At 44.4% G+C, this 27447-nt stretch overlaps 1 protein-coding gene across 5 annotated transcripts in view; it reads left to right on the plus strand.

Annotated features, from left to right (window-relative positions):
- Positions 1-27447, plus strand: part of LOC120918799 (deoxynucleoside triphosphate triphosphohydrolase SAMHD1-like) — a 135954-nt gene that overhangs the window by 40247 nt on the left and 68260 nt on the right. For 4 of the 5 annotated variants that reach the window (XM_040330600.1, XM_040330603.1, XM_040330601.1 and 1 more), the window contains 4 exons: positions 5590-5651; positions 12096-12164; positions 12844-13004; positions 23965-24080. In XM_040330600.1, coding sequence (XP_040186534.1) covers positions 5631-5651; positions 12096-12164; positions 12844-13004; positions 23965-24080 — 367 coding nt within the window. In that variant the 5' untranslated portion in view covers positions 5590-5630. Of the gene's footprint in view, positions 1-5589; positions 5652-12095; positions 12165-12843; positions 13005-22398; positions 22603-23964; positions 24081-27447 lie in introns of those variants that run through there. The other variant, XM_040330604.1, reaches the window with a different exon arrangement.

Raw genomic sequence — 27447 nt, forward strand, 5'->3', positions numbered from 1 at the left:
AGCTTGTGTTCCAATCTTTTTGCTGTGGCATGTTCATTTTGTGATCGATTTTAATTAAAAGAACATTTTTGGAGTGCGGCTGTCCAAGTTTCCTTCGTATTTTTGCATTAAAACCCTTTATAGTGCATTTTAGGATGTACCACTTTCTCTTTGTTCTCCTTTCTTTCCCTTTTATCTCTCTCTCTCTGTCCTAATTTCTTGTTTGTTATCCCCATCCCTCTCTAGACGTCTTTCTTGTTCTTTCTCTTATTCTTTCTCTCCCTTTTTCTTTGTTCCTCCCCCTCTTTTCCTCTCCCTTCCATGTATTCTCTATTTGTATTCCTTCTCTTACTCCCTGGTGGGTAGTATGGGATCAGTGGCAGTGCTGGTGGGGAGTTGGGATCAGCCAACTTAGGTGCTCTTGATCAAGGTCATCTGCTGATCTGAGAACTGTAGTGGGGACTTTTAAAGGCAACTCTAATCTCAGGTAGTGTTACTCACTGTGTCTCTGACTTTGTGGTTTCTCGTAGCAGTGACACCTATGCTGAAATCAGCAGATGGGGTCTCCTCCAGCCCCTCCCACTTCACATTCCTCACCAGTCAGCTGACCTCTAGTCCCTGCCCCCCAGCTATGCCATGAACTAAATGGGCAGCTGTGAAGAGGCCGAGTGGGCGGCCGCAGGCTTCAGGAACAGCCCATGCTTTGGTGACCCCCTGGCAAATCCTCCGACCCCCAGGTTGAGAACCACTAATCTAGAGGGAGGGGAGGGTTGGATGTACTGGCAGATATAGATACACTAACTTTGGCCACCGTGCAGCGTATCTGCAGATTTAATGCAGGCTGGCTGCGATTTCCCATAGACTTCTATTATATCCCCATGTTTTTGGTGTGTTTTCTGAAAGCACACCAAAAGTCATACATGCAGAACTTTTGGTGTGCTTTCAGAAAACACACCATAACCGCGGAACATAATAGTCTATGGAAAAGCACAAATAACCCATACAAAAACCACGGGTACACTGCACTGTGGACAAAGCGCAGAGGATGAATGTGAAGCTGCCCTAAAGCGGCACGCTGCAACACGTGGTTGTTGTTATTATATATTGTATAAAAATGCTAATGCGCAAATCAAAATCAAAAATGAGTGGCTGCCAACATGAACAGGTGTTCCCACACAGTATAGATGTGGTGCTTAGCCCTGGTTCACACTGGAGCGTTTTGACATGTCAAATTGGCGGCAATTATCGTCAACGGCAGCGTCCTAATCGATGCGACGCAGCGCTGCACCGATTTCAAAAAGTAGTTTCTGTACTACTTTTTGCGATTTCTGGGTGCGATTTCCATTGACATCTGTGCAGAAACCCACACAGATGTCACTGAAATCGCCGCCAAAATCGAGACTGACATGCAGGAGTGAAATCGTGCGAGTTCAGCTGAACCAAGGCTTACTCAAAGAACAATAATGATGTGATAAATCTTCAAACGTAAAATATGATAGAAGTGCAAATAACTTCCAAAGTGACCGTGCAATAAATATTGATTCATATAACGTTTCTTCACACACAATATTGGGTAGTCACATAAAATAAAGTGCAATGGCTTCAAAGTGACAATGCGGTGAATATATATATAAATAATAATCAAGGTGGCCAGTCCAAAAGTTCATAAAGTCCATAAAAGTGCTTGTGCAAAATTAAATCCAGTGGCCCAGATTCAAGAAGCACTTGCGCCCGTGCAACCATAGGTTGCGCGGCGCAAGTGCTTACTTGCTCCGGTGTAACGAGTGCTCCTGATTCAGGAACCTCGTTACACCGACTGCAGCCTAGGATATGACAGACATAAGCCTCCTTATGCCTTCATATCTCAGGCTGCATTCTTGCGTTGGCCGCTAGGGGGCGCGGCCATTGTGATCGGCGTATAGTATGCAAATTGCATACTACCACCGATTCACAAAAGTTGCGCGGGCCCTGCGCACGCAAGGTACGGAGTTTCCGTACGGCGACTTTAGCGCAAGGTTGCTCCTGCTGTAGCAGGGGCAACCAATGCTAAAGTATAGCCGCCCTTTCCGCTCGTGAAATTTAAATTTCACGTTGTTTACGTAAGTGATTCGTGAATGGCGCTGGACGCCATTCACGTTCACTTAGAAGCAAATGACGTCCTTGCGACGTCATTTGCCGCAATGCACGTCGGGAAAGTTTCCCGACGGAGCATGCGCTGTTCGCTCGGCGCGGGAGCGCGCCTAATTTAAATGATTCCCGCCCCCGGCGGGATCATTTACATTAGGCAGCCTTACGCCCAGCTATTTAGCATATCGCCCGCGCAATTTACGGAGCTACTGCTCCGTGAATCGCGGGCATTTCAAAATATTTGCGTGGGCGCAGAGCAAACATCGTTGCCCTTTGCCCACGCAAATATTGCACGGATCTACCTGAATCTGGGCCAATAAATCCAAATTACAAATGCTTCCACCATCCGTAGTGCACCAGTGGTTTGCCCCAGCCTCTCACCTCAAATGAATCGGCTTCACATACAACAGCTGCTGTTTGTATGTGAAGCTGATCACCGTAATTTTAAACTGTAAGTTTGCTGCTGTGTAATAAAATACTTTTATGGGATTACTGCACCATGGAGACTTCTTTATGTTACATATGAATGTTATATGGAGGGGAGTGAGGATCTGTAAGGAGAATATTAGTACCAGTGGAAACCTCTTAAATCGATTTGGCTGGATGTCCCAGGAGAAGGAATTCACTGTCCTGGAGTTTTGAGTCGCGTATTAACAAAGGCACAACTAGACCAGTAGGGGTCTTCATTTAAGGTGAGAGGCTGGGGCAAACCACTGGTGCACTACGGATGGTGGAAGCATTTGTGATTTGGATTTATTGGATTTAATTTTGCACGACCACTTTTATTTATGAACTTTTGGACTGGGCACATTGATTATTTTTTTCATATATTCACTGCATTGTCACTTTGAAGCCGTTGCACTGAGTTTTATGTGAAGAATAATGGAAAGCCAAAGTTTATACATGTGACAACAATATTATGTATACAGAAGGAAGATAAGGACACAAAACAGTTGCAGAGCAATAACAATGACAAACACCAGTGATCCTATCCGGATCACCTGACTATACTGTCCACCTATGTGTATGGAAATAAGTGCCATTAGACGGGAGGAGGATCCCACACCCTCCGGCCCCCCAACCAGGAGCAGGCTGGGAGTTTATTTATTTATTACAGGTACTTATATAGTTCCGTCAATTTACACAGCACTTATTATATATATATATATATATATATATATATATATATATATATACAGTTTTGTTCAAAATTATTCAACCCCCCAATGCTGTAAAGGGTTTTAGGGAATTTAGTGTACATTTGTAATTGTATTCAGAATGAAATCCTACAAGGACTTCTTAAAGAGCCATATGCAACTAAAATTACATCAATTGGTTTTGTAATACAGTAGTAAATGTTTATTTTGTGAATTCTTCATTTACACAATTAGTCAACCCCTTAAAGACTACCAAAACAGAGGTTCATTGAAGTGTTTTCAATCAGGTATTAAAAACACCTGTGGATGTCAGGGAGCAGCAATAAAGCCTAATAAGCACCAATTAGGCAGCTTTAAAATGACTGTGATACTCAGCTCCTTCTAGACATTTACTGGTGTGGTTACAAACATGGTGAAGTCAAGAGAATGGTCCAGGAAGACAAGAGAAGAGGTGATTACTCTTCACAGGAAGGGCAATGGCTATAAGAAGATTGCAAAGATGTTAAACATACCAAGAGACACCATAGGAAGCATCATTCGCAAATTCAAGGCAAAGGGCACTGTTGAAACGCTACCTGGTCGTGGCAGAAAGAAGATGCTGACTTCGACTGCTGTGCGCTACCTGAAGCGTAGGGTGGAGAAAAGTCCCCATGTGACTGCTGAGGAACTGAGAAAAGATTTGTCAGATGTGGGTACTGAAGTTTCTGCTCAGACAATACAGCGCACACTGCGTAATGAAGGCCTCCATGACAGAACTCCCAGGCACACCCCCATGCTGTCTCCAAAGAAGAAGAAGAGTCGACTGCAGTATGCCAAAAGTCATGTGGATAAAACCACAGAAGTTTTGGGATTGTGTTCTGTGGACTGATGAAACAAAATTAGAACTGTTTGGTCCCATGGATCAACTCTATGTTTGGAGGAGGAAGAACAAGGCCTATGATGAAAAGAACACCTTGCCTACTGTGAAGCATGGCGGGGGTCAATCATGCTTTGGGGCTGTTTTGCTTCTGCAGGTACAGGGAAGCTTCAGCGTGTGCAAGGTACCATGAATTCTCTTCAGTACCAGGAGATATTGGATGACAATGTGATGCAGTCCGTCACAAACCTGAGGCTTGGGAGACTTGGACCTTTCAACAGGACAATGATCCCAAGCATACCTCCAAGTCCACTAGAGCATGGTTGCAGATTAAAGGCTGGAACATTTTGGAGTGGCCATCGCAGTCGCCAGACTTAAATCCGATTGAGAACCTCTGGTGGGACTTAAAGAAAGCAGTTGCAGTGCGCAAGCCTAAGAATGTGACTGAACTGGAGGCTTTTGCCCATAACGAATGGGCGAAGATACCCGTAGATCGCTGCAAGACACTTGTGTCAAGCTATGCTTCACGTTTAAAAGCTGTTATAACTGTAAAAGGATGTTGTACAAAGTAATAAGATTGAATGTCACTGGGGGTTGAATAAAACTGATAATGATGTGAGCACAGAAAAGACATTTGTGGTTATTTCATTATAAATGTTATGTTATATTTGTCTGACCTACACGTGCCTCTTTGATTTAATTGTAAGCAGGATGACTGAATGATCAAAATCAATGTCAAACTGGCCAAAACAATCAATTTCAGTGGGGGTTGAATAATTTTGAATACAACTGTGTGTATATATGTGTGTGTGTGTGTGTGTGTGTGTGTGTGTGTGTGTGTGTATATAAATAAATTGTACATTCACATCAGTCCCTGCCTTCAAGGAGCTTAAAATCGAAGGTCCCTAACTCACATTCATACATACAATGGCCAATAAACTGGAGTACCCAAAGGAAACCCATGCAGGCACAGGGAGAACATGCAAACTCCAGGCAGGTAGTGTCGTGGTTGGTATTCGAACAGATGACCCTGGTGCTGCTAGGCAAAAGTGCTAACCACTACACCACTGTGTTCCAACTTATTGTGGGTCAGAGCCATGAGGATAATGGTTAGCTCTTTTAAAACCAAGTGATCAATGGCAGTTTTTATTTTTGTTGTGACAGATTCCCTTTTTGATTCTAACTGCAAAATGTTCATAAGCTCCCAATTCAAGCTGGGACTGACCGTATCTGATATGTTGTGAAGTAGTGGGATAAAGAGGTTGCTGCATTGTCCTTTATTGCTCAGGACTGAAACTATGGGTAAAATTCTATACAAACGATGTCCAGCTAATCTCTGGAATTAAACAGAATTCATTTTTGTTAAAGATATTATTAAAGTTTCTGTGCACCTTTTACATTGAATTATGTAACAAATGCCTTGCCATGTGTGTGTTTTACTTTTACATTTTTGTTTTTCTCTCAAACCAGGACCATAAGAGTGACTGTATTTGCTGCATTGTTTTTGGACAATGTCCCAAAATTCACAGAAGGTATGTCACTTTAAGCATTCCATATACCCAACCCCCATATAAAGTGCAAAAATAATAATAATGGAGGCAGGTTAGAAATACTCTCCTTTCTTCTGCAGTCCTCAAATTCTCTCTGCCAGTGGAAGTCGTGTGACCTAATACTGTTAGGTTAAAATTGCATGGGGGCAGTGTTGGCCGCCTGAATGATGAATGCGATGCTTGACCCCTTACTGCCTATTTATTTTTTTCTGTGCCAGAACAATATGGTCCCATCAGTATTGTCATTGAAGCTTTTCTGCATGCATCGTAGTGCAAAAACACCTTCAAATGTTATATGGACGGTTGCTAGTGTGTTACTAGTATCACCCTGCACAACTGTCAACCTGTCTTGTAATCTTTTGTTCTATGAGCCATTCTCCTAATGTTCATGCAGACAAAGGTAGGCTTAACATTGTTTACTTGTTGAAGGTAACCTAGATACATGTTGGTGGAATCCCATTGTCCAATATTCTCTCTAGCCCTGCCCAATATGTCTACAATCTGTTGCCATCTTTCAAGGCAAAATTAAAGCGTCTGCTCATATCTTACCAACACCCATTTCCCTTTCATAGGCAATATATTTGAACTCTTCGCAGCGACCCCAAAAAAAAAATCAGTAGATCCCCCAGTGGGTTGGCAAATTCACCCAGTTGCAAAATCAGATGTGCCCTCACCTCATCTGATGGACCTCATTGTTAACAGGAGGTCAAGAAGTGCATTGTATGACAACCTTCTCTGGTCCTCTCCACGGTCAGAGTCCACTTGTGAGAGAATTTTCAAGATTTCACAATATAGTGCTCCCTTACTATTAAGGTATATTAAAACCCCATAAAATACTCTCACATCGGCAAAAACAGAAAATGCGCATCAGAGAAACACTCCCAGCTACCAGACTGTAAGCCAGATCCTCCTGACAGCGGGACTAATGTGATGGTGTGATAGATTCCATTATCTGACGTGTTGTGTCCTTCCAGACTTTCTCAAACATAGATTGCTGCTATGCTAACGAATATAAAAAAATGTGTGCATATAAAAACATTGCGAATATAAAAAAATGTGTGCATATAAAAACATTGTGCCAGATAAAAAAAATTAAAATAAACAATGTGTGCAAAATATATCAAGAAGGTAGTTGTTATAAAATCTAAAATGAGCCATAGATGATTTGATTTTCTTTCCTTCTTCCATGGGTGTAAGGAAAGAAAATCGCATGATTCCCACATCAATACAGTGTTGATGGGGGAATCCCTTTTGCTGCGCTATTGTGTTCTGACAGCAAGGAGCCTTCCCGGCCAGCAGAACACAATGATTACAGCTAGTGGCTATAGCTGCCAGAAGTAATCGCATGTAAATAACCGACTTGAGTACAACCAGCTTGCCCATAGATGGATCGAATCTCAGCTGGTCCCTGCTGAACCGGCCATTATTCGATCCATCTATGGCTGGCTTAAATTATATATGGAGATATAATGCACAAGGCCCAGGAGGTAATAAAATCTTAGCTATACCTAGCCTGATTACCCAGTACCTCACAGAGGGAAGACTAAGGCAGGCCATAGATTAGGTTATTTTCTTTCCTTCCAATAAGAGTGGAAAGAAAGAAAATAGCTTGATTCCCCCATCCGCACAGTCAGTGTTGATGGGGGAATCCTTCCCGCAGTGCTATTGTGTTCTGCTGGCTGGGTGCCTTCCCTGGCGGCAAAACACAGTGATTAGTGTTCCTGTCTATAGCCGGTGGCACTTATCATACCGGAAAAACCTGACAGGCCGGGTGTACACAAGTCAACCGATGGATCTATTTGTGTACAATTAGCCAGTTGTCGGCTGGTTCAGGAATTTCGATCCATGTACATCCGGCTTATTTCTCAAATAAAATGACTTATTATCATTATTATAGGTACATATATAGCGACATCAATTTACGCAGTGCTTTACATATATATTGTACATTCATATCAGTCCATGCCCTTAAAGGAATTGTAAAGGAAAATGTTTTTTCACCTTAATGCAATCTATGCATTAAGGTGAAAAAACATCTGATGTTGCCTGCCCCCCCTGACCCCTCGAAAGTCCCAAGCGCGGTCCCGAGATCTTCTTTGCCGCTCAGCCTGGGCGCTGATTGGCTAGAGCGGATGGATTGAGAGCAGCGCAGCCATTGGCTGTCCATCACATTCAGTGATGCAGCGTGCCAAGGGGCGGGGCCAAGTGATACAGTGAGCGGCTATGGTCGCTCGCTGTATCATGGGAGCTCGCCCGCAATTACTGACCACCATGTAAGCTCTCGCATGACTGTGGTGAGTAATTGCGGGGAGGACCAGAGACAGCCGCCGAGGGACCTCAGAAGACGTGGATCCGGGCCACTCTGTGCAAAACGAACTGCACAGTGGAGGTAAGTAAAACATGTTTGTTATTTTAAAGAAACAAAATTCCTTTAGTAACCCTTTAACCACTTTTAATGCCCAGCCGTGGCGCCCCGACCTGGTCCGAAGCTCCGCGGACCCAATCACCGCCAGAGTCCCGCGATCGGTCCCTGGAGCTGAAGAACGGGGAGAGGTGTGTGTAAACACACCTTCCCCATTCTTCACAGTGGCGCTGTCATTGATCGTCTGTTCCCTGATATAGGGAAAGGCAATCAATGACGTCACACGTCCAGCCCCGCCCCCTACAGTTAGAAACATATATGAGGTCACACTTAACCCCTTCAGTGCCCCCTAGTGGTTAACTCCCAAACTGCAATTGTCATTTTCACAGTAAACAATGCATTTTTATAACATTTTTTGCTGCGAAAATGACAATGGTCCCAAAAATGTGTCAAAATTGTCAGATGTGTCCGCCATAATGTCGCAGTCACGAAAAAAATCGCTGATCGCCGCCATTAGTAGTAAAAAAAAAATATTAATAAAAATGCAATAAAACTATCCCCTATTTTGTAAACGCTATAAATTCTTACATGCCAGCCATAGATGGATCGAATAATGGCCGGTTCAGCAGGGACCAGCTGAGATTCGATCCATCTATGGGCAAGCTGGTTGTACCCAAGTCGGTTATTTACATGTGATTACTTCTGGCAGCTATAGCCACTAGCTGTAATCATTGTGTTCTGCTAGCCGGGAAGGCTCCTTGCTGTCAGAACACAATAGCGCAGCAGAAGGGATTGCCCCATCAACACTGTATTGATGTGGGAATCATGCGATTTTCTATCCTTACACCCATGGCAGAAGGAAAGGAAATCAAATCATCTATGGCTTGTTTTAGATTTTATAACAACTATCTTCTTGATATATTTTGCACACATTGTTTATTTTAATTTTTTTATCTGGCACAGTGTTTTTATATGCACACATTTTTTTATATTCGACCTCAAGTGTGTAAATGGACTTGTGTCCTTTTACAAATGTCCACCTCCAATCCGATCAAAAAAAAGAGTAGAGTGGGCTGCCATCCACATGCTCCGCAAATTGTAGCCCGTGACCGGTTACCAAGTCGCTTAAGTGGCCCTCGCTCTTCAAAAGGTTGGGCACCCTTGATGTAAGACTAGCTTTACAATACCGTGCTGCTATAGAACTCCTCTGAGTGAGGCATTTAATAGTAAGAGATTTATATAAATGTGTGAATGTATTTGAAACCAATGTTAACCACTTCCCTACCGGCCCATAGTAAAATGACGTCCACAAAGAACCTCTGCCGTTCAGAGTGGACGTCATATGACGTCCTGGGCTTTGTGGGGGGGATATCTGAATGATGCCTGCAGCTAGAGGCATCATTCAGATATCCTTCTCTTGTGCCGGCGATTCTGCACAACGTAAGAACGATCATAGCGGCGGTTCCGCCGCTAGATCGTTCTTACAGGCGGCGGGAGGGGACATCCCCCCCCCCTCCCGCCGCCATCCGGTGCTTCTCAGGGCTCTCCCGTGCCATCGGGGGCCCGGAGAACGAATCGTCCGGCGCTCGCAGGAAGCATAGAGATGACTGGTGACCAGATGGTCACCAGTCATCTCTATGACCGTCGGAGGACCCGGGCGCGATGTGATGACGTCATGCCCGGGTCCCCGTAAGTAAACAAAGCCGCGATTGCGGCTGCTAAGCAACACCAAGCATGAGATCGGTGAATTTTTTTTCACCGATTTCATGCTTTCCAGCCTGGAGGAGAGATGTGGGGTCTTATTGATCCCGCATCTCTCCATAAAGAGTACCTGTCACACACATTCCTATTACAAGGGATGTTTACATTCCTTGTAATAGGAATAAAAGTGATTAAAAAAAAAGTGTAAAAAAAGAAATAAATATATAAAAAAAAAAAAGAAATAAAAAAAATGTTTTTAACGCCCCTGTCCCCGGTAGCTTGCGCGCAGAAGCGAACGCACACGCAAGTCCCGCCGACATATGTAAACGCCGTTTAAACCACATATGTGAGGTATCGCCGCGTGCGTTAGAGTGCCAGCAACAATTCTAGCACTAGATCTCCTCTGTAAATCTAAACTGGTAACCTGTAAAAATTTTCAAATCGTTGCCTATGGAGATTTTTAAGTACCGAAGTTTTGCGCCATTCCATGAGTGTGCGCAATTTTAAAGCGTGACATGTTGGGTATCTATTTACTAGGTGTAACATCATCTTTCCTATTTTACAAAAGAATTGGGCTAACTTTACTGTTTTTTAATTTTTTTAATTCATGAAACAATTTTTTTCCAAAAAAAAGGCGTTTGAAAAATTATTGCGCAAATACCGTGCAAGATAAAAGGTTTCAATGACCGTCGTTTTATTCCCTAGGGTGTCTGCTAAAAAAACATATATAATGTTTGGGGGTTCTGCGTCATTTTCTAGCAAAAAAATTATGATTTGTACATGTAGGAGAGAAGTGCCAGAATAGGCCTGGTATGGAAGTGTGTATAACTGCCCTGTAAGAGGTTAAAGCGGAGTCCCACTCAAAAGTGAAACTTCGGCTTATCCGTCTCGTTTTGCCCCCCTCCTCTACCGCCAGACCAATAAGAAAGCGCAGAAGGAAACCGTCTGTGAAGCTGAAAGAATTCACTGCCGGGTTCCCTTAACTGGAGTGGCAGGGCTGCACCTGACAGCCGATCCAAAGATCGGCTGGGGTGCCGACATTGCATGCTCCCTGGACAGGTAAGTGTCCATATATTAAAATTCAGCAGCTGCAGTATTTGTAGCTGCTGACTTTTAATTTTTCATGGGAAGGCTGGACCTCCTTTTTAAGGAAAGTGTCAGAGAAAGTAAAAAGTGTTGTTGTTTAATAAGTATGAAGTCAATTTCATCTGGTCAGTAGATTGTACTGCGGGGAGAGTATTTTCCTAACAATGCTAATACACAAGGAGAAGTGAATACTTTGTATGATGTCTACGTGGTATTGTTTGAAGAAGATAAACAATTAGTTTAGAAATGTATATATGTTCCTAGATTGTAAGCTCTAATGAGCAGGGCCCTCTAATTTCTCCTGTATTGTATTGTAACTCTATTGTCTGCCTTCATGTTCTAAAGTGCTGCCCAAACTGTTGGCGCTATATAAATAATGTATAATAATAATAATACTATGTTTAACACTGTGGACATATGGAATTATTTATGTGAGACACAAGTATTAGGAAGAATTAGACTAGCATGAAATGTTTCTCAACTAACCATTTATTATTTTTTTCCACAGTAGTACTACATATATTATATGCATGAGCGACCGCAAGTGCCCCCCCCCAGAATCAGGGATCGGCAAGGTGTCCGCATATGGACACTGGTGTCCGTGAGCGCTCCTTGCAAGGTCCGCCGCAGATTTCTTTCTGAGTCTGCTGCTCTTTGACTCACTGAGACCGTCCCTCCCTCACCCCCGATGCAATGGCTCGGGCCTCGGCTCGGCTGCTTGGCTCCAGTCCCTCCTGTGTACTGTGTAGAGAGAGATGTAGATCCAGCTGGTGCCACCCACTCAAGTGGAGTGGTAGTGGAGTCCTGCGTGGGAAGTAATCTGTGGGACTCTCTGGGGGAGAGACTGTGCTGTGCAGCAGCTGCCCAGTTGGGTTGCCACCTTTTCTTCAAGCCAAACCCGAACACTTTAGCGGGCTGGGAGACCTTTGGGTGCCCCCAAGGAGAGTAGTATTGCGGTGCGCATAGCGTGCCCAAGTGAACAGTGAGTTGGGGCCAAATTGCTCTTGCTGACATCATCGCCCTGCCCCAGCATTGATGTCAACCTGCCCCCAGACAGCCGCTCGCAGCTCCTGGAGGGCAACAGATTTGTGTGTTACCATCTTGGTTTTCTGGGGAGCCACAGCCCCATCTGAATAATGTGACTGTCCAGGTGAATCTTGGACAGGTGGTAACCCTACGCCCAGCGCGGGTGAGGGAACCAGAGGACAGGCAGGCATCCTGAGCCGAGGAGGAAGCAATGAGGACTCGCGGAGTAAAATATATATTTTTTTTTGCAGGGGGAGAGTCCAGAGAGCCTGGAGAATGATGGTCCTGTTAATTATCTTAAATATAAGGGTGAAAAAAAGGTAAGAGTAAGAAGACTATGTAAAGGGGGATCTATTCCATGGGGGACCTGCCCTGGCCTGCTCTAAAGGGGGATCTATGGGGACCCTGCTCTAAAGGGAATCTATGGGAGGCCCTGGCCTGGCCTGCTCCAAAGAGGGATCTATGGGGACCCTGGCCTGCTCTAAAGGGGGTCATGTTGGCTAAATTATATATTTTCTTTGCAGGGAGAGCCTAGAGTACCTGGTGGTTCAGGAAAACCTGGTAGCATGGGGAATATGGGTGAAAACGTAAGACTAAAGGGGGTACTATGGGGACCCTGGCCTGCTCTAAAGGGGGATCTATGGGGGACCCTGGCCTACCCTAAAGGGGATCTATGGGGGACCCTGGCCTACCCTAAAGGGGATCTATGGGGGACCCTGGCCTGGCCTGCTTTAAAGGGGGATCTATGGAGGCAAAAAGGGGCGGAGCATGGGCGACATTAAAATGATGCTCCCTCTGAAAAAAGTTCTGCAGACTTCCATAATTATATGTGATATTCTAGGTTTATCAGGCGAACCTATGAATTTACACTTTTTAATTTTGATATTTAGTGTTCTGAAGAGTACTGATTTAAAAAGATGTTAGAAAGCAAGTCTTAAAGGCAATTTAATTTTTAGAGTGAGATTTGCAGCATTTTGAATATCCTCTTTCTTGTTTTAGGTATTCAATGATCCAATCCATGGTCACATTGAAATGCACCCCCTGCTGGTCCGGATTATTGACACTCCACAGTTCCAGCGTTTGCGGTATATCAAACAGCTCGGTGGCTGCTATTATGTTTACCCAGGAGCCTCCCACAACAGATTTGAGCACTCTATTGGGTATGTCACCTAAAGTCACACTACAGCCAGACTTGACAACTAGGCCATTTAGATGCATACATGAAGCACAGCCTTATTTGCTTAGTGTTTCAGTTGTTGTTGCAGGAGAGTAGGGAGAACCCAACTTAGGGTAAAAAGATCAAAGGGCAAGAGTAGTCCGCTTTCAGATTGGAGTGAGCTGCCAAATTGCTTTCTCGGACCCCTGAAACATGCTCTCCCTCCCTACACCCCAATGGAGGGCAGACATCTGGAGTCTAATAGACCCCTGATATTTCAGTAAAGAGACCCCACACCATAATTATATATACAGTGAGGAAAATAAGTATTTGAACACCCTGCTATTTTGCAAGTTCTCCCACTTGGAAATCATGGAGAGGTCTGAAATTGTTATCGTAGGTGCATGTCCACTGTGAGACATAATCAAAAAAAAAAATCCAGAAATCACAATGTATGATTTTTTTAACTATTTATTTGTATGATACAGCTGCAAATAAGTATTTGAACACCTGAGAAAATCAATGTTAATATTTGGTACAGTAGCCTTTGTTTGCAATTACAGAGGTCAAACGTTTCTTGTAGTTTTTCACCAGCTTTGCACACACTGGAGGAGGGATTTTGACCCACTCCTCCACACAGATCTTCTCTAGATCAGTCAGGTTTCTGGGCTGTCGCTGAGAAACACGGAGTTTGAGCTCCCTCCAAAGATTCTCTATTGGGTTTAGGTCTAGAGACTGGCTAGGCCACGCCAGAACCTTGATATGCTTCTTACAGAGCCACTCCTTGGTTATCCTGGCTGTGTGCTTCGGGTCATTGTCATGTTGGAAGACCCAGCCTCGACCCATCTTTAAAGCTCTAACTGAGGGAAGGAGGTTGTTGCCCAAAATCTCGCAATACATGGCCCCGGTCATCCTCTCCTTAATACAGTGCAGTCGCCCTGTCCCATGTGCAGAGAACACCCCAAAGCATGATGCTACCACCTCCATGCTTCACAGTAGGGATGGTGTTCTTGGGATGGTACTCATCATTCTTCTTCCTCCAAACACGGTTAGTGGAATTATGACCAAAAAGTTCTATTTTGGTCTCATCTGACCACATGACTTTCTCCCATGACTCCTCTGGATCATCCAAATGGTCATTGGCAAACTTAAGACGGGCCTTGACATGTGCTGGTTTAAGCAGGGGAACCTTCCGTGCCATGCATGATTTCAAACCATGACGTCTTAGTGTATTACCAACAGTAACCTTGGAAACGGTGGTCCCAGCTCTTTTCAGGTCATTGACCAGCTCCTCCCGTGTAGTCCTGGGCTGATTTCTCACCTTTCTTAGGATCATTGAGACCCCACGAGGTGAGATTTTGCATGGACCCCCAGTCCGAGGGAGATTGACAGTCATGTTTAGCTTCTTCCATTTTCTAATGATTGCTCCAACAGTGGACCTTTTTTCACCAAGCTGCTTGGCAATTTCCCCGTAGCCCTTTCCAGCCTTGTGGAGGTGTACAATTTTGTCTCTAGTGTCTTTGGACAGCTCTTTGGTTTTGGCCATGTTAGTAGTTGGATTCTTACTGATTGTATGGGGTGGACAGGTGTCTTTATGCAGCTAATGACCTCAAACAGGTGCATCTAATTTAGGATAATAAATGGAGTGGAGGTGGACATTTTAAAGGCAGACTAACAGGTCTTTGAGGGTCAGAATTCTAGCTGATAGACAGGTGTTCAAATACTTATTTGCAGCTGTATCATACAAATAAATAGTTAAAAAATCATAAATTGTGATTTCTGGAATTTTTTTTTTTGATTATGTCTCTCACAGTGGACATGCACCTACGATGACAATTTCAGACCCCTCCATGATTTCCAAGTGGGAGAACTTGCAAAATAGCAGGGTGTTCAAATACTTATTTTCCTCACTGTGTATATGTGTATATATATATATATATAGAGATACATTCCACCTAGATCTGAACTCTGCCCTGTGTATTACATACTACTTGGTTACTTATGCCTGACCTCTTCACAGTGCATTACATATAACTAACCTCTGCACTCTGGTTTACTTACCCCTGACCCCTGTACTCTGCATTACTACTGACCCTTGTACTTTACTTTACATACCACTAACCCCTGCATTCTGTGTTAACTCACTCTTGACCCCTGCACTGTGCCCTATATACTGCTGACCTCTGCACTCTGATACTACTAAGCTATGAATTCTGTTACTTAATCCTGACCCCTGCACTCTGTGTTACTTATGTGTTAATAATACTGACCCCTGTATATCTCCTTACCCCTGCAGACTCTGTTAAGTATTGGTGATTTCTGGACTCTTTTTTATTTTTATTTATTTTTTTACTTACCACTGATCACTGCACTCTGCATTACTTACTCTTGAGCCCTCCACTCTGTGTTAGTGACCCCTGCACCCTGCAGTACTACTGACCCCTGAACTCCGCATTACTTTTTACCAGCCCTTGCAAAAAAGTGTGCCATCTCTTTCTGTAGAAACATGTAAAAGAAGCAGCCCTAACTAGTTTTATTACACCTACAAAAACCTCCAACCCATTGCAGCCACAACAGGCATTGCAATACTAAGCAGAAAGGTCAGAGACCAATAATGTTCACTAAATAAGTTAAACCAAATGGAGGAGTGGGCCATCCAAGGACAGAAGAGAACTTATAAATGAAACTGAAACGCACCCAGTGTACACTAACTACACAGGGAGTGAACCCTGGTTGACATTTGCCAGAGCTGTTTTAGTTGGATCCCTGCATTTCTGGCCATCTACCTATTACCTCTGCATTTCTGTCACAATCGCAGTAAAATGGCTTTTTGTAAGATGGTCCAAAAAGGGGGGTGGAGAGACGGAAAAACAAGGAGGAGCCAACTCCACTGATTTATCTGCATTATCTGTGGTGTGGTGTAGCACAGCATGCACATGTGCTCTTTAAAGAGGAAGTAAACCCCAATGAGTTTTACTTCCTCTTTTTTCCCCTGCAAGGTAAAGCATAGTGGGCAAGTATGCATCGCACACTTGCCCATTATGTGGCACTTGCCTGCAAACGTAGCCCACACTGTCCCCGCTGGTGGCCGCATCCATCTTCACCCCTTTTTCTTTCCCGGGCCGCGGACTCCAGTGTTCTGTCACTGCGTAAGCGCTGTACGTCATAGCACAACAACTGATTTGCCGATCAGCTGGGCTGACGTAACCATGGCAAATGCGCACATCATAGGAGGTATCTCTCAATGGAAGATACAATTTCAAAGGCACAATTTAAACCTATACAAACAGCGGGGGGGGAGACCGTAGTCCTCAGATTGTGCATCGCTGCTGCTGGAGGGCGGCATTGGCATGTGGCTGTGTTGAAGGGCTGGTTTTGTCTGTGTTGCAACCCGCCCTTTCACACAGGCAAAACCGGACATTCAACACAGCAAACCCGCTCTGCAACAAAGACAAAACCAGACCATCAGCATACTGTAAAGCCGCCTCGCAACAGCGAAGCACAATGTGAGAACTACGGTCTCCCCCCGCTCTTTGTATAGGTTTCAGTTGTGCCTGTGAAATGGTATCTCCCATCGAGAGATACCTCCTACGATGTGCACTTGCGCCCTGGTCACGTCACTCCAGCTGATCGGTAACTCAGCTGGAGTGCGGCTCCGTCCTGCGTGGGCACTATACGATGGGGGGCACTTCTCAACAGAACACCAGCTCTGTGACTGGCCAGAGTCACGTGACGTCACTCCCGTGCATGTGCGTGGGAGCCGTCAATCACGGCACTTGCTAGTGAAGAAACAGCATGGAGGGCCGTTTCTTCACAGCTCATGCCCCCGATGACATCATTGGCATGTAAGCGGGGTGGGGGGCAGTGGCGGCCCGTCCATTGGGGCGCCTGGGCGCCGCCCCCCCCCCCCCCCAAAAAAACAAAAAAATTATTTAAACATGTCCCTTTAAATAAAAAAAAAAAATCGAAAAAATGTCCTTACGTGCACTGTGTCCGGGCGCCGGCACAGTGCAGTGTGAGTAGCGCTACATTGGCAGCAAAAAAATGCCTTTGTGGCTATGCCCATAGCGCCACAGCTTCCGATGCAATGGACGTGCACTTTGGCCGTGCGGGTGCACGGCACCCAGTATATTACTGTGCCTGTGCCGACGTCAGGAAGTGACGTCGGCACTCTCTAGCCCAAAGGGACGCACCTCCGTGAGCCAAGCATGGAGGTAGGCAAAGCTTCTCAGAAGCAGTTTCCCCCTGTTCGGCATCCCCCATCCACCCACCCGCTCATTCAGTTGTTCTGTGGTATCGTCGGAAATAGCGTCCGCGGCACCCCCCCCCCCCCCCCGATATTGTGGGACTATTTTCAAACACCCGACTTTCACCCAACTTTGCACATCTGTATCTCCCGAACCATAAGCGGTACCGATTAGCTTTCTTGACTGACCTGTAGCCCAATGTCTTCGGTCCCGACAGAGCCAGTCCCTGGGTCAATAGCATGTAAGGGCGATGAGATATGGCCTCCAAGGCAGACACTGTGTTCCCATAGACTCCAATGTTAACGGCCGGCATCCCCCATTGAATCACCGGCACAGATCCCCCCCCCCCCCCCCCCCCGCTTATTAAGTGTTTTTTTTTCCAGATCACGGAAATAGCAGCCGGATTAGTCAACCCCATTCCCCCCCCCCCCCTCATTACAGTTCTTCTTTGATTACTGTATAGAGCATGGAAACCAAATGTCCCCGTCCCCCCCCTGCTTATTAACTTGCATTGGTCCCAGCTAGAGCAATACCTAAATTTTAGCTTTAGGGCTCAGTCAAACCATACATGCATATTTTTTTATTTTTTAGCTACAAACAGCCCCATAATGCATCCCCCCACTTATTATGGGGCTGTTTGTAGCTGAACATTAAAAAATATGCATGTATGGTTTGACTGAGCCCTAAAGCTAAAATGTAGGTATTGCTCTAGCTGGGACCAATGCAAGTGTCCCAGCTAGTTCCGCCGAACCTTAGAATTTTTTTTTTAATAAACAGGGGGACGGACGGACGACATTTGGTTTCCATGCTGCTATTTTTGGCAAACATGAAATAAAAAACTGTTAATAAGTGGGGGGGGGATGCATTAACACTTTCGTTATTTTTTTTTTTTAATGTCTGACGAAAATAGCACCCTTATTCCCCCCCCCCCCAGTGCAGTTATTTCCGCAGCCTCTGTTAATCTCATGCAGTCAGTATGTCCCCAGTATGGTAATATTGTGCAGTATGTCCGCAGTCTCTGGTAATATCATGCAGTATGTCCGCAGTCTCTGGTAATATTGTGCAGTATGTCCGCAGTCTCTGGTAATATTGTGCAGTATGTCCGCAGTCTCTGGTAATATCGTGCAGTATGTCTGCAGTCTCTGGTAATATCATGCAGTATGTCTGCAGTCTCTGGTAATATCATGCAGTATGTCCGCAGTCTCTGGTAATATCATGCAGTATGTCTGCAGTCTCTGGTAATATCATGCAGTATGTCTGCAGTCTCTGGTAATATCATGCAGTATGTCCGCAGTCTCTGGTAATATCATGCAGTATGTCTGCAGTCTCTGGTAATCTTGTGTAGTATGTCCGCAGTCTCTGGCACTTCAGACTTCACCACAGCGAGAGACATGCTCATTATTTTATTCATAATTCCGTCTCTACATCTGGTTTAGCATCATTTGTGGTCTATTACTTATCATGTTTTATACTTGTTGTTTTTTTTTTTTTTTTATAGACCGTTCCCCCTTTTTTTTTTTTTTTTTCTTCGTCGGGAACTATATCCAATGTAATAAGTACGGATTTTCGATAGCAAAATTTTTTTTATCCGCGTGACAGAGAAAAAACAAAAGCCCCTTTACCCCCCTCCCCAACAGAAAACCCCCCCTCCTCCTCCCACCCTACCCCCGCCCTGGACCATCCCACGACTCCACTTGATGAATTCATTCCCTTAGATGCAAATACATTCCTATTCCTCTCTCAGGTTTTCTGCGAAACTCCAGGACTTTTTAAATTCCAACCAGGGTGCCCACTTATCCTTTTCCCCTACCTTGTTTTCATACATTCCATATTTTAATTTCTCTCTCCTATAAGTATCCTCTACGGAGTCGATCCACTCCCATATTTGCGGACTTTCCAGATCTCTCCATTTTAGGGGTATCAATCGTTTCGCTGCGTTAAGCAAATGAGGGATCAATGAACCCTTATATTCCTTCTCTGGTACCTCCCCCCCGTGAAAGAGAACTACCCATGGGTTATCTTCTACTTCATTTTTTGTTATTACTTTTATCAGGGCCAAGATTTTTTTCCAATAGGCTTTGATTTTCAGGCAGTCCCACCAAAGGTGCGCCATCGTTCCTCTTGACGCACAACATCTCCAGCATTTCTCTGACTCACCCACTCTGAATTTGGCCATTTTATCTGGGGTGGCATACCACCTCGTCAGACATTTGAAGTTCATCTCAGCGGTTCTTACATCCACCGCCGAGGTGTGAGTCATGTTCAGGATTCTTCCTATGGTCGTTTTCCCCCTTGGGACACCTAAATCTCTTTCCCAATTTTGGATGTATTTTAGCGTGTCCAACTCTTCCATTTTCTGCAGATAATTATAGATTTTAGATATATTTCCTTTTGAGCTTTCGGTGCTACACATTTGTTCCAAAATAGTGTACTCCTCTTGTGACCGCAAAGGGTGTGGAAGGCGCTTGACAAATGACACCAACTGCAAGTATCTCCACTCGTCAAGCGCCCTAATTCCAATCCTATATTTGATATCGTGAAGTGTCCTAATTTTACCCTCTAGTGTTATGTCTTTTAGCTGTGTTCTATTTGTAATCCAATTTCCGCCTACTTCTTTTGTCCCTGGTGGAAAATATTCATTTTCTTTTAAATCTATTAAGGGTGAGTTAAATTCTGTTTTTAATTGTTTATGTAATCTATCCCAAATCCTCCACGCATTATGTGTAATTGTGTGTGTTGATATGTGTAAAGATCTATATTGTGGTGGGTTCCATATTAATCTCCCTAGCTGTGCCCTCGCTAATGTGCATTCAATGTGGATCCATCTTTTATCCTGGGACTCTTTAGCCCATTATATAACCCGTGAGAGAACCGAAGCATTATAATACAATCTGATATCCGGTACCGCTAAGCCTCCCTTTTTCTTGGCCCGTTTTAGTGTTTGAGCAGACACCCTGTGTTTTTTATTATTCCAAATATAGTTCATTATGAGGGAGTTAATTATTTTGATGTATGCCGGTGGCAGGTATATTGGGACCATTTGAAACTTATATAGAATTTTTGGGATAAGGACCATTTTTACCACATTTATCCTCCCGAACCACGAAATTGGTTTATTATATATGTTTTTAATTTCTCTTTTAATTTCGTTAAGCAGGGGGATAAAATTGATTCTATATATTTTCTTAAAGTTATTTGCCAGTTTTATGCCCAGGTACTTTATCTCTCTTTGCCATGTGAAGTTATATTTCTTCCGCAGATATTGTTCTTCCTCTTTAAGAATGTTAATGTTCAGGATCTCCGTCTTTTCTGTATTTATTTTAAAATTTGATACCTCACCATATTGTTTTAAGGTAGCTATTAATTTCGGGAGAGTGACTCTTGGGCTGCTTATAAAAAATAGGATATCGTCTGCAAAGGCAGACAATTTGTGCTCGTCTTCTCCTACTTCTACTCCATATATTTCTGGATTTTGTCGGACCATTGCCAGCAGGGGTTCCAATGAGAGGACAAAAAGGAGGGGGGCAGGGGGCAACCCTGCCTAGTTCCATTTCTCATCTCGAAGGGTGCGGAAAGAGATCCGTTGATCTTGATCCTAGCACATGGATGGAAATAGAGAGTTTTGATCCATTTGATCATCCTTGGACCTATTCCTATAAATTCTAATGTTTGTATCAGGAATCCCCAGTCTACCCTGTCGAACGCTTTCTCAGCGTCTACTGACAGGAATAGACCGGGGGTCCCTTTTTCTTTGATCTGCTCCAAGAGAAGTAGTGCCCTAACCCCGTTGTCCTTACCGTCCCTCCCCGGTATAAAGCCAACCTGGTCTGGGTGGACAATAGTTGTCATCACCCCCTTCATTCGTTCGGCCAAAATTTTTGCATACAGTTTAGTATCTGCATTCAGGAGTGAGATTGGTCGGAACCCTGAGCAAATCGTGTTGTCCTTTCCCTCTTTTTTAATGACAGTGATCGTAGCTGTTAATGCCTCTCTACTCATCTCATAGTCTAGCCCCAGGCCATTGAAGTATTGGCAAAGTCTAGGGACTAAGATGGTACTAAACCTTTGTATGTAGGCTGACGTGAAACCGTCTGGTCCGGGGCTTTTCCCCTTGGGGGTATTTTTTAAGACCTCACTTATTTCCTGCTCAGTTATACATTCCTCCATTCTTTCTATCTCGTACTCTTCTATCTTCGGTAGGTTAATTTGCTGTAATACTTCCCTGATCTTACCCTTTTTTTCGGCTGGGTCCCTAAACTTCTGTTGAACGTCGTATAGTTTTTCATAATAGCTTCTAAAAGATTCTGCTATTTGATTTGTCGCGTATACTAGGTCTCCATTCCCGTTCCTAATTTTTTCAATAAAATTCCTGGTTTTCTTTTTTCTTACCATTCTGGCCAAGTTTTTACTAGGTTTATTTCCCCAGACATATCTTTCTCTCTATCCTGTCAATGAAATTCTTGGTTTCTTGCCCGGCAAGGGCTTTATATTCATCTCTTGTTATAGTTAACTTACGGAGTGTTTCCCTCTTTTGGCCCTGTATTTTATGTTCCTGTTCCAACTTATATATCTCCTCCTTTAATGTTTTTAGTTTACTCATTCTTATTTTCTTTTTCTTTGCCCCTTCTGCAATAAAAATCCCTCTTATATAGGCTTTGTGGTCATCCCACAGAGTTGCTCTTGAGATACCCTCCCTGTCGTTCTCCTGAAAATACCATTCCAATTCTTTCTGTACTCTTTCGACCACATCCTCGTCCCCCAACAGACTTTCATCCAATCTCCATTCAGGTGGGATGGTTTTTTGTATGGATGTGCTTATTTTCATGGTTACAGGAGCATGGTCTGATAGCGTCGTGATCTCACAACTTGCTTCAACCACCCTCTCCAGAAGTCTGTGGTCCACGAGGATGTAGTCGATCCTCGAGTACGTCCCATGTACATAGTCACGTGTCTTGGGGTTGAGAATTCGCCAGACATCAACCATTTGGTTTTGTGACATTTGTTTTTTCAATAGCTTAAGATGCTCACCACTATTCCCCTGTACCTGGGACGTACTATCGAGGCTCGGGCACATGCAGAAGTTAAAGTCCCCCATCAACACCACATGTCCCTCTTCAAAATCTTTTAATTTTCTGAGGATTTTACTGATATATTTAACCGAATTCACATTGGGGGCATACACATTTGCCAGGGTGTAATCCTCCGCTCCTAGTTTTATTTTCAAGAACAGGTATCTTCCCTCCGGGTCGATCATTCTGTCCACCAATGTGAATCTAACTCCTCTTGAAAATCCAATGGCAACCCCACGAGATCTCGATGAGAGTGTATCTCCATAATACCAAACAGGATATTCAAGTGAGTACAGCTTTATATTGGACTCTATGGTAATGTGGGTCTCTTGTAGGTAGACAATATCTACTTTATACTGCGTTAATTCGCCAAGAATTTTATGTCTCTTGATATGGGAGTTTAATCCTTTTACATTGTATGATAGGAACTTAATATCTGTACATCCTAAATCCCCCATCCTAAAACTTCACCAGCCGCCACTGGTGGGGGGGGTGTAACGGCTTACAGAGGGAATCACACGTACTGATTTTATAAACCGGCAATGTTTTTATTACTGGAGAGATGGTAGTAGCAAGAGTATTTTCAGCAGTAATGCAAGTAGTTTCACTAGCACTAGCATTACTTCAAGCATGGAGGCACAGATACACAGCACAGTCACTTCTGGTGTAAGCGGTAGTTGTATTCGTCAGCACTATAGGCACTTCTCACTGACTGACACAGTATATAGAGGCTGATTGTCACACACGTCATCCAGTAGCAACAGTATTCCTTCAGCAAAGGGATATATCCGAAACGGGGAGTCTTTCATCCGACCAGGATTGCTGATACAGAACTTCGTAGGAACCCTGAGCTATTCCTCACAAGCCAGAACACTCTCCCTACCTTCTCCTAACTCTCCCTCACAAGCGTGGTCTCTGTCCCTGTCTCCACACACACACACACATGTTCTCCTCTCAACGTGGCTGGGCTTGCTCAGCAAGATATCCACCCAAACATGGCCGACCAAATCTGCGCATGCGCGGGCACTTTTCAATGGGGGGCACTTCTCGACAGAACACTGGCTCTGTGATTGGCCGGAGCCATGTGACGTCACTCCCGTGCATGCACGTGGGAGTCGTCAGTCACGGCACTTGCTAGTGAAGAAACGGCAGGGAGGTCCGTTTCTTGACAGCTCATGCGCAGATGACATTATCGGTGCACTACAAGGTAAATATATCCTAAACCGCGCAGGTTTAGGAGATATTTACAGTACCTATACAGTACCTTTACAGTACCTATAGGTAAGCCTTATTATAGGCTTACCTATAGGTACAGCTTCTGCATTGGGGGTATACAAACACTGTAATTAGCTAACATTACTTGGTTCACTGTCTTTGTAAAATTACATTAGCTGTTCAGTGAATTTTAGCTGGCTCAAAAATGTGCTCTTTGGATGGCCCTGTTCCTGCCCCTTCCACCTTCTTTAACTGAAAGGAGCCATGCAGAAAATTGTCAGAATTATCAGAATACAATAACTGGGAGGATTTGCCCATTTGTGCGTTTATCATAGATGTAAGAATGTGTTCGATGCAAGCTGAATACATTTTTTTTTTTATCAATGTATGTCCAGCTTAACAGTAGGATACAATTTTTCCTTTGTTTACACAGTGTGAGTCACCTAGCAGGATGCTTAATGAAGCATTTACAAGATTGCCAAGGAGATCTAGGTATAGATGACAGAGACATACTGCGTGTCCAGATCGCAGGACTATGCCATGATTTGGGTAAGTTGTGTGTTTTTATTTTAATTTTTTTGAATCATCTTTCTTCATCAATACTGTACTTCACATCTACATAGAACCATTCACATCACTCCTTGCTTCTGGGAAGCATACACTTTAATGTCTCTATTCTACCACATACTCTTATGACCATTGTGACAGGAAGCCGGGGAAATCTATGGTTGTGTCCAGGATGGGATATATATTTGTCCCAGGTTCATGCTGTACACTGATTGCTTTGGTGTTTGTGCTATGTAGTGAGTCTGTTTGGGCTCAATGAGGATTAATGAGGTGTAACAGATAAAGCACTCAGGGCTCTATAGAACTCCCAGGTTGCTTTAACAAGGGGCTCCACACTGGAACCAGATCTCTGTGGCAGACTGGGGAGCAGCAATACTGCTGAATGGTGAGATTTAGACCCCTTTCACACTCGCAGTTTTAGCTGCGCTTTTCAGGTGCTAGTGGGGTGCTTTTAAACCCATAGTTGCCAACATTTGAAAAAAAATTCCAGGGACACTTTGCAGCACAGCTATTAATTAATTACCACACTCACTTTCCCGAAGCTCCACCCACTCCACGATCGGTCCCCGGAGTTGAAGAACGGGGAGAGCTGTGTGTAAACACAGCTTCCCCGTTCTTCACTGTGGCGGCGTCATCGGTCGTGTGATCCCTTTTATTAGGGATACACAATCGATGACCCCGGAGAAACCTCTTGAAGCAATTGATATAAGTCGGGTACATTTGTGACCAATACTTAAAAAAAAAAAGTGAATATTGGCCACACCAATAAAGTGGTTGATCCCTACTGAAAAAGGGACCTGGATATCCAGGACAGCCGGTATTAGGACAGGAGAATGGTGTTTATTGTCCTCCATAATGTCCCACTCTACATCACCACCAGACCCTGCTACCCGATTATATCATGGAATCAAAGGACACCCCAATTCACATAGCCAAAGGGTATTTTTCCTTCTGTATCGAGTCATCTACTTTTTTTTAAAGTTGGTTACAGGAAAAAAAAATTTAAAACAAGAACAAAAAAAAAAAAAAAACACACACACACAGAGTAAGAATTTTTTATTTTTTTGGTACTTATATAGCGCTGTCAATTTACGCAGCGCTTTACATATACATTACAATGTACATTCACATCAAGAATCCAAATCTGCGTTTCTGCTAGGACAATAGTAGCAGTAGCAGACAATAGTAGCCTAGGCTCTGTGAGAGGCAGCCCTTCCCAGTCACTATAGAAAGCACTAATAGCACAGCCCCCCCATGTCCCCACAGCCCGGGAATCCCCGAGCCCCCCCTTTACCTTATCAGAGTCCAGGTCCGGGTCCGCCTGGCACAGCCGTTACAGGAAGGATTTGGAGTCCTTCACAGGGTCTGTCGGTTTGCCAAAAAGCACGTCCCCCCCACATTGAGCCGGACCCACTTAGACACCCCACCTCTCCCCCGGAGCCGGTTCACAGCCTTCCTCAGCCATGTCCCTCACTCCCCCGCAACCACTGACAGCCTCGGAAGTGTGCGCATTTTAATAACCTCCCCCTTCTACAGGCTCGGGGGTCTTCCTGGCCACTCGCCGTAAGTTTCCGATCCGGAGGACTGTGCTCAGTGTTGCACCCAGCGGAAGGAAGTAAACAAAGGAAGGCGCCTAGTATAGATGTATATGAGGGGACCTCTGATTGGTTCAAGACCCGCCCCTGCCGAGACCCAGAAGCCGCACCTGCCTTCCCCACTAGCCGGGACAAGTCCCGGCAGCCTAAATTAGCCGGGACTAGGTCCTATTTGAAGGAACTGTCCCGTTAAAAACGGGACAGTTGGCAAGTATGTTAAACCCTCCTGCTAGCGGCCGAAGGAAGGGTTAAATGCACCTGAAAAAGCGCTTTTGCAGTGGGGACCCATTAATTTCAATGGGCAGGGGCGGTGAAGGAGCGGTGTATACACTGCTCCAAAGATGCTGCTTGCAGGACTTTTTCCAACGTCCTGCCAGCGCACCGCTCCAGTGTGAAAGCACTCGGGCTTTCACACTGGGGATGCAGGGGAGGCAGTTTTTCAGGCGCCTTACATGCTCTTTATTTTTAGGCCTTTAGCGCCTGAACGCCTCTAGGAGGGTCTGTGGCAGAGACTTCTCCCTAAAGGTTCAAGTTCATTCCAGGAGGGTTTGTGGCAGAGACTTTTCCCTAAAGGTTCGAGTGATACTCTGGCTGCCAGGTCAGTGAGAGAGGCCTATCCAGGTACACGAACCACTCCTGCCTGAGTGGACTTAAAGAAGTGTTACATGTGGGAGCAGGACTGTTTCCCTATACTACGCCTGAATCTGCTGTTCTTCTCCTTTCAACTCTACCTTTCACCACAAGTTTACTGTTTTTACCCGGCTGGGTAATAAAGAGCACAGAAAAGACACCTGTCGTGGACATTCCGTTAATGCTACATTCACCATACACCCCTTAGACGGCGGAGGAGCCATGAGGTAACATGCCACCCAAAACAAACCAGCAGCTCCTTCGGGGGTAGTGCTACATATACATTCACATCAGTCCCTGCCCGCAAGGAGCTTACAATCTAAGGTTGACTTAAAAAATGAAACAAAAACCTTAGGACTAAGATTGCCACCTGTACGGTTTTCTCCCGGAAAGAAGGGTTTGAGGACGCTTACATCCACAGAAGATCTGTGGTTATAGTTCTCCAAGATGTTTGGAACAACTTACCTGCCGAGATCCTAACAAAACTGTAAGTGTACCCAGGAGAATTGATGCTGTTTTAAAGGCAAACCGTGGTCACGCCAAATATTGAATTGATTTTGATTTCTCTTCTGTTTTATTTACTTTGCATTTTGTTAATTAAAGGGGTTGTAAAGGTAAAAAAAAAAAATTCCCCTAAATCGCTTCCTTTACCTTAGTGCAGTCCTCCTTCACTTACCTCATCCTTCCATTTTGCTTTTAAATGTCCTTATTTCTTCTGAGAAATCCTCACTTCCTGTTCTTCTGTCTGTAACTCCACACAGTAATGCAAGGCTTTCTTCCTGGTGTGGAGAAAGCCTCTTGGGAGGGGGAGGGAGGGGGGGGCGAGCAGGAGTGTCAGGACGCCCACTAACACACAGCTCCTTTCTCTATCTGCAAAGTAGAGTGTGTCCTGACTTGCCTGCTCGCCCCCTCCCCCCTCAAGAGGCTTTCTCCACACCAGGGAGAAAGCCTCGCATTACTGTGTGGAGTTACAGACAGAAGAACAGGAAGTGAGGATTTCTCAGAAGAAATATGGACATTTAAAAGCAAAATGGAAGAATGAACTGCCTAATAATGTGGAACACCCTCCTTTAGGCTGGGTTCACACTACTACACTACTTTCATCCTACTTTGCTCTGTGTTCA

Source organism: Rana temporaria, chromosome 12 (assembly GCF_905171775.1).
Source record: "Rana temporaria chromosome 12, aRanTem1.1, whole genome shotgun sequence".
NCBI classification, from domain to species: Eukaryota; Metazoa; Chordata; class Amphibia; order Anura; family Ranidae; genus Rana; species Rana temporaria.